Below are 12,140 nucleotides of genomic sequence, written 5' to 3' on the forward strand. Positions count from 1 at the left end.
TACATTTTGAATTCCGAACTTTTACCACTCGTGTAACAGAGTGTTTCTGTATAGCAGGATTGATACTTTTACTTTGAGTACTTTTTCCACCACTGTGACTACGTCAATGCCGACATCACTATTCAAATAAGGGGGCGTGTCCATGCCTTAATAGCCATCATGGATGGATTTTGTGCATCAAATGGGTAAAAGTGCTTTGAAGGGCACACAGGTGCCTCCCCTCCTCAGTACCTCCCTTCTCCTCAGTACCTCCTCCTCCTTCTCAACATCTCCTCCTCCTCATCATGTATCCTCTCAAGAAGTCACCGACCATCTCTGGGTCCAGAGTTCACCCATATTTTGATGTTATAACACTTCTGTTCTGGTGAAGATTCCTGACCAGTTGGAGGGGAATAAGAGTTGAATCGTTTGCCTCATGATGAATATGATGATGTTACCCAAAAACCTGAATACTTTGTGAAGGCAGTTAGCAGTTCGCCTCCTGGATGCGAATATGTTATGGATCATGTGCCCAAAGCAAAAAGAACAAGGATAAAGATAAAGAACATTTGTGGAATATACAAACTGGTGAGTAAAAGCACTTTCACTTCTAGATGCATGTGTCCCATCACTTTTGTGCACTGCCCAGCCTACAGCTGTGTGTGTGTGTGTGTGTGTGTGTGTGTGTGTGTGTGTGTGTGTGTGTGTGTGTGTGTGTGTGTGTGTGTGTGTGTGTGTGTGTGTGTGTGTGTGTGTGTGTGTGTGTGTGTGTGTGATATATACAACCTGTATTATGTACATGCACATAACCTTATTCTGGGTGCAAATTCAATGGTAACTTTGTCCAAACTTGCACTGTTACTCATACGTCACAGTAACTTCAAAATATATTCTTGTTGTTTTATTTGTTTTATGATTTAGTATCAGTATCATCATACTAAGGAACTAGGAGGACCATGTATTGTAAAACAGAGGTTCTCAAAGTGGGGTCCGGGCACCCCAGGGGTTACAGCCCTGTAATTCAGAGAGTGTACAAATGGAACTTTGTACACTATCAGAGTAAATTAAAGGTAGGTTAAGTGATATTTTTTGGTTTTCGTTGAAAGGTTATAAAGCTCTTTAGTGCGATAGTAATCATTGTTATAGAGTGTTTGTTCAGTAACAGGGGTCTCCCCGTCTCTCCAGCTCTTTAATAAACAGAAAATACATTTTCAGGTGGGTTGCCAATTTCAGCCGATCAGGAGAGAGTACCCATTTGTCGGCTTCAATTGTATAGTGTTCATATCTTTGCAGCATCACTTCAAATGTACTTGTTTTTCCTGTATCCTATATGAGTTCTCTCTCCTGATTGGTTAAAATCGGTGTCCTGATCTGAAAATGCATTCTCTGTATACTAAAGAGCTGGAGAGACAGGGAGATCCTTGTTGTTGAACCAACACTCTATAGCAACTCTGTTAGAATATAGAGCTGTTTAACACTTATTTTAACAAAGAACATTTTTACAGTGCAGATGCGGGACCCCCAGAGGTAAACATCATAACAAACATGGGATCCTTGAAATTAAAGTTATAAAGAACCACTGTTCTAAAGACATACGGTATACAGTTCCTTGTGAGTTGCCGGGGCTGTAATTTCCATGGACCGGCAGGAGCAGGCGATTACATCATAGGCAGGGGTGGGAAGCTAATAGTCACAGATAAACACAGATGATTTGATCAAGTTACTGCTGTCTCATCGGCATGCATGTGCACATTCTGCTGTTTACACAGCCTGCACTATTGGACCACGTACGCAGCAAAAGCCAACACTACACAAAACAACCGTGAATCACAGGGTACTACTATCTCAACTGCATTTGGATTTACGTGCAAGACTATGTTTATGCTGCGATGTTTCTTTTGCAGATTATTACTGTATCATTGGTGATATTACAAACGCTGAACTGTTAACAAAACCAGTTACATTGTGATACAGTAAAACTCATAGTTTTATCAAACAATGTTTCAATGTCTCGTGTGTGCATGTATGAATGAATGAATGAATGAATATTTTATTTCTGTGTCCGGATAATTTCTTGACCCATCCCACATGGGATTATCAGACACATCAATTAAAACAAAAACAAAAAACAAAAATATTCCAGTGTATACCTAGCCAGCAACTCATGTAATACAACCTGATTTTGAACATGTACCTTGGTCATACAGTACATACATTCATATAGACTTGCACATAGAATATATAAAACTCACTCAAGTCACTTATGGATAGCTAAGCCTACCTGATGCATTCTCTACAACCCCACTGGGCTACTGGGCTGGTGGAAATGTATAAATATTATAAAGGAAGTTGAGGCCTGTTTATGATGCCAAAATAATTATCAGTTTATGTTAAATGAACTGATCATGTTGTGTATGCTATTTTGACAGATTTAGGTGATTTTTATTTCATTTTATTATCTAATGATATGATGATGTTTATGGTTGTTATTATTTTATATGACTGTTATATGACTGTTAATAATATGATTGTTTAATGTGTTATGTGGTTTGCATGTAAGACGCCCCTTCGGCCATGAGTTTGATAAAGGACCACATCCTTCCCCAGCAGAGCATCCCTGTCTCTCATATAGAGGAACAGTGCGTTCTGTCTGTGACGGTGGACATAATCTGCATGCTTCTCTGCCGTTTGCATTAGGGTCTCCTTGAACTCAGGTGAGGAGGACTGCTCCAAGAAGAAATACCTCTTGAAGCCAAGGGCCCCCTCAGGAGTAAGAGATGCTTCATGTCCAGAAGAACGTCTCACATCATCAGGGAGAGGCGAGGTACGGTATCTGTATCATCATTACCTGTGTATTTGTGCTGCTGTTTACACAGATCATGTACTGTACATTTAAGATACATGTTCCACATACTGTTTTTAATTGTATTTAAAGTTGTGATATCCTGGGAGTTAGATGTCTTATTTGAATGTTTTATTTTGTTTTGTTTTAGAGGGCATACTGTTGGGATGAATGATCTCCTTTCCCACTAGCTCATAGTGATGTAAGGAAGTAATTAATGCCTTAACGTATCAAGGGCAACTGATCCATTAGATGCACAGCTGTTCTTAAACCATACAAATTCAGTTCAAAGATGTTTGAGCCCCAACATTGACTTTCTGAAAGTAACTCCCACAAACATTTCCTCCATCTGGCAGTGTTTGATAAGAAGCAGCATAAACAAGAACACATGCTAATCAGTAAATGTTTTTTTCTTACATGGGCTTCTCTCTTATTTCAAAGGTTTGCAACACCAAAGGAAGAGGGGCACTTTGGGGAGCGTGTTGCCCGCTGCACCTCAAAGAATGCTAAGGATAAGAGTAACAGTGCCACTCTCCGAGCATCTCAGGGTGTCACTCACAGGGACCTGTTTGGAATGGAGAACATGAGTAGGATGTCCCATTGTGACTCAGAGAAGGACTCTGGATACTCAGGTGAACCAAATGGTCCTTTTGATGTATAGAAATATATTTAATTAAAAAATCTGTCATTCATATACAGCTCTTAAATCATGCATTGCTTCTTTCTGTTCCACTTCCGTTATTCTTCCCTTTTATCCCCCTCCACCAAATTCAGAGGCTGGCTCTGACTCACTGCAGAATGATACAGATGAACAGTTCAGTAGTGTGAGCGGCCATCAGAGAGAACGCAACAGCAGCTGTAATAAGAACAGTGGTGATGCTCCTGGCTGCAGCAGCATGCCCCCTTATGAGGAGCTCACCCCCATCTACGTCATCAAGAGCCTGCTGGTGAAGCCGGTGAGATGCTCAGTCACATTTAACAATGTCTTTTTTTTACCCATTAAGACATGAGGCTGATTAAAAAAAATGTCTTCTAAATCCTAACAGTGGTTGCTATATCAGTCAAGTATATGGCCTTTGACTTTTTGTTTTTTTCCACTTTATAGTTTTGATATTTAAACAGCTGTGTCTTTTCATATCTTTCTGGCCTTGAATATTGTTTTATGCACTCTAGTCATAATATTTTAGTAACTTTACCACTCAACTTTGTCTCTCATCCTCACCTGCTGCTCACAAAACACCCCTTCCTCATGGTACAGTCCAGACCGGAGCAGCTTCTGCACAGCCCCCTGGCATGGGGTAGAGGATGGCACAGTCTTACTGGTACCAAGGCACCCGCCCAGCTCTTACTGATCCAGCAGCCGGTGATACCCGCCCCCACCTCTTCTTCTCCGACTGTCTCCACCAGTGTAGCTATCCCACAGGGCCAACCGAAGAAAGGGGTCAGTCGAAGCAATAAGAAGCACAGCAGTAAGATTTCTTACCTCCCCATCCTCAACTCGTACCCTCGCATCGCACCCCACCCCAGGAAAGATGGCCATGACAAGGGCAAGGGTCTCCCTGCGGTAGGGGCATGTAAGGAGAGTGGCAGCGAAGGCCATAGCCTGAGTAAGAGGGTGTGTACCGAAGGAGAGAAGATAGAGGCTGTGTCGACCACCAGCCACCTTCTGACGTACCGGCAGGTGCAAAACCAGAGAGAGGGCAGTCAGCCCCAGTTCAAAAACAGAAGTAACCACAGTTCCTCCCACAACCCACCTCACCACCCTCCGACTACAGATTCCCGTTCTTCTTCTACCATCCAAAACAAAACCCACCGTCGCCACCACAAATCCCACTCGGCCAGTGTGGGCTCACCCTCTGTGACCAGCTCCCACACATCTTCACCACCTGCTTTTTCGGACTCCCCGCCATCGTCCTCTCCCTCCTCTGCCTCGTCAGTCTCGCACAGACCCTACCGACCGGCCCCTGACGCAGCAGCAGGCAGCCTTTCGGACTCCCAGTCAGAATGTTCATCCATACGGCAGAGGCGTTTCCTCAACACGGCAGAGATCCTTAACCAGTCGGGCTTGCTGGCCATCACGCTACGCACCAAGGAGCTGCTGGAGCAGAATGCTGCCACCGAAAGGGAGATCGCCCAGCTCCATCAGCATGCGCGTCTTCTCTGCCAGGTAGCACAGGCAGGCCAGCAGGGTTCCAGCGATAGCTCCAACACCCTGGACAAACTCCTCCAAGCCATGTCCCAGTCAGGCTCCTACCCAAACCTGGACCCAAACATATTCAAAGTCCTCTGCGACCGTCACCCACAGACCGAGAAGGGAGACGAGGGCGATGAGAAGGGGGAAAGAGGCAGAAGAAAGAATGAGGCAGACAACGGTGCACCTCAACCCCTGGTGTCTCTAAATAACCTTTATGAAGGAATATCACCACCTTCACCTCTGTTTGCCCCTTCTCCTGAAGCAGAGAGGATTGAACCTGCTGATAGCATGTGTTCCCGTTCTGCCTATCCACCAGCCAGGCCTCTGCCAGATCAAGGATGTAGACAGTCAGGCTTGGATAAGGTCCTAACAGATCTTATTACGATACCAGAGAGCTCTTCCCACACTAACTATCTACTCTAGCCCCCAACGGAAAAGGGTATTGATGACAAACGATTGCCACAGTGGACCTAGCTGAAATGGATGGTATTATTATTATATTATTATTATTAATATTATTATTAATAATAATAATAATATAATTTGAAAGAGTGCAACAAATATGTTTGTTTCAGCACATCATCCATGTTATGATTTACAGCAATATGATTGATTTGTTTTCTTTAAATGTAACATCTGGAATTACAGCATTCCAAAGAGGTGGATTTCTCCTTCGTTGCCTTCTGCAACAGGCCATCAGAGATGCAGTCAAATGTGTAACAAGGCATATATGTATTTGTTTGTATGTTGTTGTTCTTTAAAGGTAGGGTAAGAGATATTTTTTATTAAAAGGTTAAAGCACTATATTCTGATAGTAATGATTGCTATAGAGTGTATGTTCAGCAGGGGTCTCCCCATCTCTCCTCTCCACCCCTTTATCAAACCGAAAACTATATTTCAGGGTGGTTGCAATTTTTCAGACAATCAGGAGAAAGTACCCATGTATCAGCTTCAATTTTATACTGTTCCAGTTCCAATTATGTCTGCTCATGTCTTTGTGTCACTACTTCCAATTTCACTTGTTAATCTGTATCCTGTGCGAGTTCTCTCTCCTGATTGGATAAAATTGGTATCCTGATCTGCAAATGCAATTCCTGTTTACTAAAGAGCTGGAGAGACAGGGTTACTGAACAAACACTCTATATATCAACGAGGACTATCAGAATATAGAGCTATTTAATACTTATTTTAACAAAAAAATATGACTTACGCTACCTTTAAGTGTGTCTAATGCATTTCATTTTTGTTGAATATTCAATTCTGGTCAATCAAGACATTCTGCGGTCTGTCACTTCCTGTTATTCAGATTACTGATCTGAATAACATACAGTGTTTTGCCTCTATTGACGTTGCTATGGAAGAAGAAGCTTGTAAGCTAATACAAATATTTTTAAATCGCTATTTTGTGACAAATTATTGATTGATTGATTTTATTTTTCATAAGTAGCTGTGTTATAATCATGTAGAGTTAGGTGGTCATTATTGGAAAATAAACCCCTTCAGGGTGAAGCAGGACCTCCACTTTGGGTCAATCCTGCTTCTGTCTGTTTTTTGTTTTTTTTGGTTTGTTTGTTTGTTTGTTTGTTTGTTTATTTCATGTCTGCCTTACTGCATTATTCCTGATATTCCTTACATGTAGGAGATAGGAACAGATAAGAATAAAAACATGCCAAAAGAGATTATTTTGATAACTTGACAGTTATCACTAATCAGCTTAATTTTCTGTTCAGATTTCAACAATTTGTAGGTAGCTATGCTTCAGTCAAACTATACTGCTTCTTGTAGTTTGCTTGAAACCTTTGACTGAAGGGATTCACTTCATCACTTGACTATTATTGTCAGTACACAAGGTTAGCTGATGAAGAACAGGACTGGTACTGTTACTGTAAAATACTGGTCATAATCCTCTACTGCTGAATGATGTAAATTTCTGAATTTGATCATCTGTAAATGATTAGGCAGAATCCATTCTTTATTTGCAGACTTCCTGTGTGACACAAAGATATCGTCGCTGTCGGGCAGAAACCTTGTATCTCCATATTGTTTTAATATAAATGAATGCCCTACTTCATCATACTTCAGTATCACACAAAAATAACTGATCTAGAAGCTTGTAGATAGGCTTTTTCTTCTTTTTTGAGTGTTTGTCTGTGGGTTTTATAATTATTGAACCAATGAAAAGCATTAGCAAGAGCTTGCGACTACACATTAACTATATTGGATCTATCAGAACACAGCTTATTTTTTTCCATTTCCTGAAAAGTAACGGACATACAAGGTTTCAACCTGACAAAGACAATACATTAAATTGCAGGAGGACATACAGTACAGTACAGTACAGTACAGTACAGTACAGTACAGTACAGTACAGTATGACTCAATGAATCACTAAAATCAATTTGTTTCACATTATGCATTTCTTTGGATGGACATTTTCCATAGTCATGCTATTTGCTTAGTTTTGTAATATAGTGGGGCTATTTGGGTTCATTTTGGAATGACTGACTTCTTTACTCATGTTCTACAAATGTCTTCTAAATCCTAACAGTTTTCTGAAAAACTAATGTTGCTATGTCAGTGGTTCTCAAACTTTTTCATGTCAAGGACCCTCAAAATTATTTGTATTTGACTGCCGACCCCCATCTCAAAATATTTTGTTCCAGGGACCACCAGAAGCAAAGATTGGAGTTAAAGATGTTCGCTTTAAAATAACATATATATTCAAAGATTTGAACAAATTGTAGCGATTTTTCAAAAATAGCAGATCTACAAGCTCGTAGTGCGGCACAGAGTGACGCGCTATGAGCATGTATATCTGCTATTTTTGAATAGCCAAAGCATAAAATAATGCTTTTAAGCTCAATCTAAAATGACACGGATGCTTTTCCGTGTCATTAATTGGGCCCTAATTTGGCTCTCCCATTTTCTACAACAGTGGTTCTCAAATGTTTAATGTCAAGGACCCACAGTTTGATATGTATTAATAGACCACCATTTGATGCAATTTGTTTATCTATGGCAGTGGTTCTCAACCTGTGGGTCGGGATTGGGGGGTCCCCAGATGACAGAGAAGCATCAAAAGTAATCAACAAACTATACTATGAAAACTGGTCAAACATTGGCCAAATTGTCAAATAATATAAGAAAGAGGCAACATTTTTGAAGCGAGCCGTTGTGAGCTTGTAGATCTGCTATTTTCAAAATATTTAACTGTGGAGCGTGTCAAACTAAATTGACTCCTACATTCCAAGTGCTTATCAGGCTGGGGGGTCCCCAGTTCAAATATGATTCCCCCCAGTTCAAATATGATTACTTTGGGGGCTCACAGCCTGAAAACGTTGAGAACCTCTGATCCCAATCTACACTGTAAAATCCTAAATCCGAGACAGCACTAACTCAGGGTGACCCTGGGGGTCCCCGGACCCCACTTTGAGAACCACTGAATCTACATGTATGTTGACATTACAAAATCATATAAAACAATCATCACAAAAATGATCACCTGTCCATCAATTTGCTGTTCTATGTGATAGAACTGTGATCGCACGCTCTTGAAATATATAATCCTTGGTTTCTGTTGTGTGTAAACAATAACAACAATTCAAAGCAGTTGTCCCACAAACCCCTATCCAGTGGTTGTCTTCTCTTCGCAGATGAGCGAGGCTAGGCTGGCATAAGAAGGGAACGCTGAGCTCTATCTATGAACATGGCACCAGAACCTGCTCTTGCTCGGGCAGCTGCAGCCATAGAGTTAAAAATAAGGCTGCAGCTCGTCAAGGCTAATTTATGCTCCGTCCCGCGAAGGTGTCGCGCGCAGAGAACGGCGGAGAATTGCAGACCTCCAATATCACAGCGGTCGCATCCGCGACGCGGTTGTGATCTTGTATGTCAGCTGTTCTCGGCGCGCAATACTGTTGCGCGATGAAGTTTATATGTCTCGCTGGGGCGCACCTCACAAGCCAACACACAAGAGGAGGTTGAATGAACTGAAATCAGCGTGCCCCAAAACAGCAGGTTTGGGGATCTGTTGGGAATTGATTACATGAAACAGTAACCTGTGCAGGGTTAGGTCTCAATGTTTGTAAACAATGAATAGGTCTATACCTTTTCCATGTGTGAGTGTGTTCACCGGCTGGGGGAATCAGAAATGACATGACTGCAGCTAAAGCTACATTTCGTTTAGCATTGCAGAATTTGTCAGTCAAGAAGAACCACTGAGGCCCTATACTTAGTCGTACAACGAATAGTGAAAATAGCCGATCTACAAGCTCACGAGGTGTTGCATCAAGATGCACTGTGAGCTTGTAGATTTGCTATTTTTGAACGATTTTTTAAAATCTTTTTTTTTAATCTTTGAAAAATGTCACCCATAATGACAAAATCGAGACACCAGATTGAAAGTGGTTATACATGAAACTGGAGCATTGACCTGCTGTCCAGCATAACTATAGGCTACTTGGGCCTTAATTGCTTGCATGGGGCAAAATCATCCAGTGCATATCTGCTTAGTGCACTGCACTTGAATGTTATAACCATGTAGATAACTACAGAACCAATATTTTTCTATAGTCCAATTATTTAGACTTTAAAAAAGCAAGTTTAATTATTTAGGCTTTATTATAGATTAAGTCATTTGTAATATGCCAAATGTGCTGGTGTTATAAAATACAGCACAGTCTGAAGGGAACACATTGTCCAGTCATAAGATAATAATTAAGGACTAGTTATGACCTGAGGCCTATACTGTATAATAGAACACGGTGTCTTAAATGGCTCACAGTCTAAGACAGGTGCCTTTTTTGTTCTTGACTAAAATCAATCCTTCACACGTGTTGATTATGCAGGATTTGAGTAAGGGTCAATAATATAGGTTTCTGTCTTAATGTTCTAAGAACAACTCACACAATGAATCCTCATGAAGTGTGATTATTGAGTCCAACATAGTCACACAGCTCCATCTAGTGATAGTCGCCTAATCCAGTTGATTAGGCTATTCCCAAATTTCATAGAATGTGAATGGAATGTCTCAGTAGCAAGGTAGCAAAAAGAATCAAACCATAGTGAAGTTAAAATGAAAGGCATGCATGTGTCATAGTTTACAAAAATACTTTGTGACAGCTAGTTCCACTACGTTGCTCCTCAGTGAGAAGTGGGGCCTACATTTGAAAACCAGCTACCTGGGCATTGATAGCTCAAACCAGGACATTGATAGGAATAGATCTATGAGATATATCTATTGCGAAATTATCTATGAGAGATTAGAGCCTGCTAGTTGACACAACTTCTACTCACAATTGCCTTTTACTTCAGAATTCATACTCTATACTCATACTCTTTACTTATATACTCTACATAATCATTATTGAGAGTGGAAAGTTGGAAAGTTTATTTCTCACACAATACTTCAAATCAAACACAAACAGCAATAGCATTTTAATAATCTAAAACGATCAAATCTAATTCAGGCCAGTCATATTATAATTTAGCAAACATTGTATACAAATGCATACCATCAATGAATATTATATTTGCTCAGTCACTTCTGACAGTAATGCATTATTGGTTACTTTTCCTTCAGAACACAACCAAAAATTATCATAATTTAAGAATTTAAGTAGCATAATTGATAATAAATGTCAGAATATATATATATATATATTTGTAATTAAAGCACAATTCATCTATTATAAAGTAAGATTATTGTATATCATTGACATGCTTACAAGCCACATAATGCACATTTTCTCTGAAACTTAATCTGTCTCTTGTCTACAGCAGTCACAGTAGCGGCAGCAGCAGTTAAAACAGTAATGTCGTAGCAGACCCAGCAGTCCGCTGGATGCTTCTTGAGCTGACATGTCTTCTTGCACACTCATCACTGCTTCCTCTTGGACATTTTCCCCCTTTGTGTGTGTCCACGTCTTCTTTTGTGTCAATCCAAGTGTCTTGGTGGGTGTAGTCTCAATCTGTTCTCCCATTACCTGTAACATTGAATTTTCTGTGAATATGCCCACTAGGAAAGTTTGTATGGCTTTGTCCACAGTTTTGAGTGTAGATTCTTTTTCTTGGGAATTGAGCTTTTCTGTCTCTTTGAGCATCTGATCTTTTAAGGATTCAAGCTCTTGGCATTTGTCATGTAGTATGCACAGGTCTCTTTCCAATTTGTGTTGAAGTGTTAGTTTTCCTTGTTCCAGTTTTGCCTCCAATTCCTCTGATGGATCTTTCTTTCTCTGTATTCTAACTCTTTGAAGAAATTTGTGGACAGACTTTAGTCTGTTTTCCAGACTTGCTCTCATCTCATAACCTTTGTGGCTCATCTTGGTGATCTCCCTCCGTTTCAATTCAGTCTCTTTCCAGATTTCCCGCAAATAATCTGCCTTTGAGTGGTCCTCGGTTTGCACTGGTGTTTCAAAATATTCTGGGTCCACACTTTTGGCATATTGTGTGGTTCTGTCTGCTTCCTCTTCAGCTTGCCTTTGTTTATCAATCTCATCGACCTCCAGCTCAACAGGCCTCCACATTTCAGAATGTTTCGTAGGGTCTTTCTGCTCGAGCTTCTCTTTGGTCGTTTGACCTTTCCACTCCTTTGTCTCCTGTAGGAACTGAACAATGTCTCCAGGTTGTGTTTGTAAATCTGCCTTAATCTTCTCCAGATCTTTCTTTGCCGTTTGCACCTCGTTAATTCTGTCTCGCAGTTCTTGCTGTTGTTTTCTCATCTCCACATTATGCCTGTCAATATCCATCAGTGAGACTTCCAACTCTTTGTTTTTGACCTTCCAGAGTTCCAGATCACCTGCCTTTTTTTGAATATATTTCAAAAGGTATTCGATTGTCTCATTTAGGTGTTGGATAGCCATGTCATCAACCTTTCCCTTCTCCATGAAGCAGGCAATATTCTCAGATTGTGTTTGCAAATCGGTTTGAATCTGTTTCGCATTAGTCTTCTCAGTTTGTATCTTCACATTTTCAAGTTCAATTTCCTCACTTTGGTTTTGCATTTCCTTCAGTTGTGTGTTAATATCCACCGTTAACTTTGCTATCTTCTTTTTGTCTTGTTCCACTTCCTCCTTATGGTAGTGTATTTCTTCCAATTGCCTCTGATTCTGCATGTCAGTATACATTCCA

At 40.5% G+C, this 12,140-nt stretch overlaps 1 protein-coding gene across 1 annotated transcript; it reads left to right on the plus strand.

Moving 5' to 3' along the window:
* The first annotated feature begins 3,061 nt into the window (after positions 1-3,061).
* On the plus strand, positions 3,062-6,301 carry LOC311057269 (CLOCK-interacting pacemaker-like). Its single transcript, XM_084074219.1, has 3 exons — positions 3,062-3,453; positions 3,596-3,777; positions 4,080-6,301. The coding sequence occupies exons 1-3, from the start codon at positions 3,210-3,212 to the stop codon at positions 5,436-5,438; spliced, it is 1,785 nt and encodes a 594-aa protein (XP_083930345.1). The 5' UTR covers positions 3,062-3,209; the 3' UTR covers positions 5,439-6,301.
* The last annotated feature ends 5,839 nt before the right edge of the window (positions 6,302-12,140 follow it).

Source organism: Gymnoscopelus microlampas (assembly GCF_963454915.1).
Source record: "Gymnoscopelus microlampas genome assembly, chromosome: 12".
Taxonomy (NCBI): Eukaryota; Metazoa; Chordata; class Actinopteri; order Myctophiformes; family Myctophidae; genus Gymnoscopelus; species Gymnoscopelus microlampas.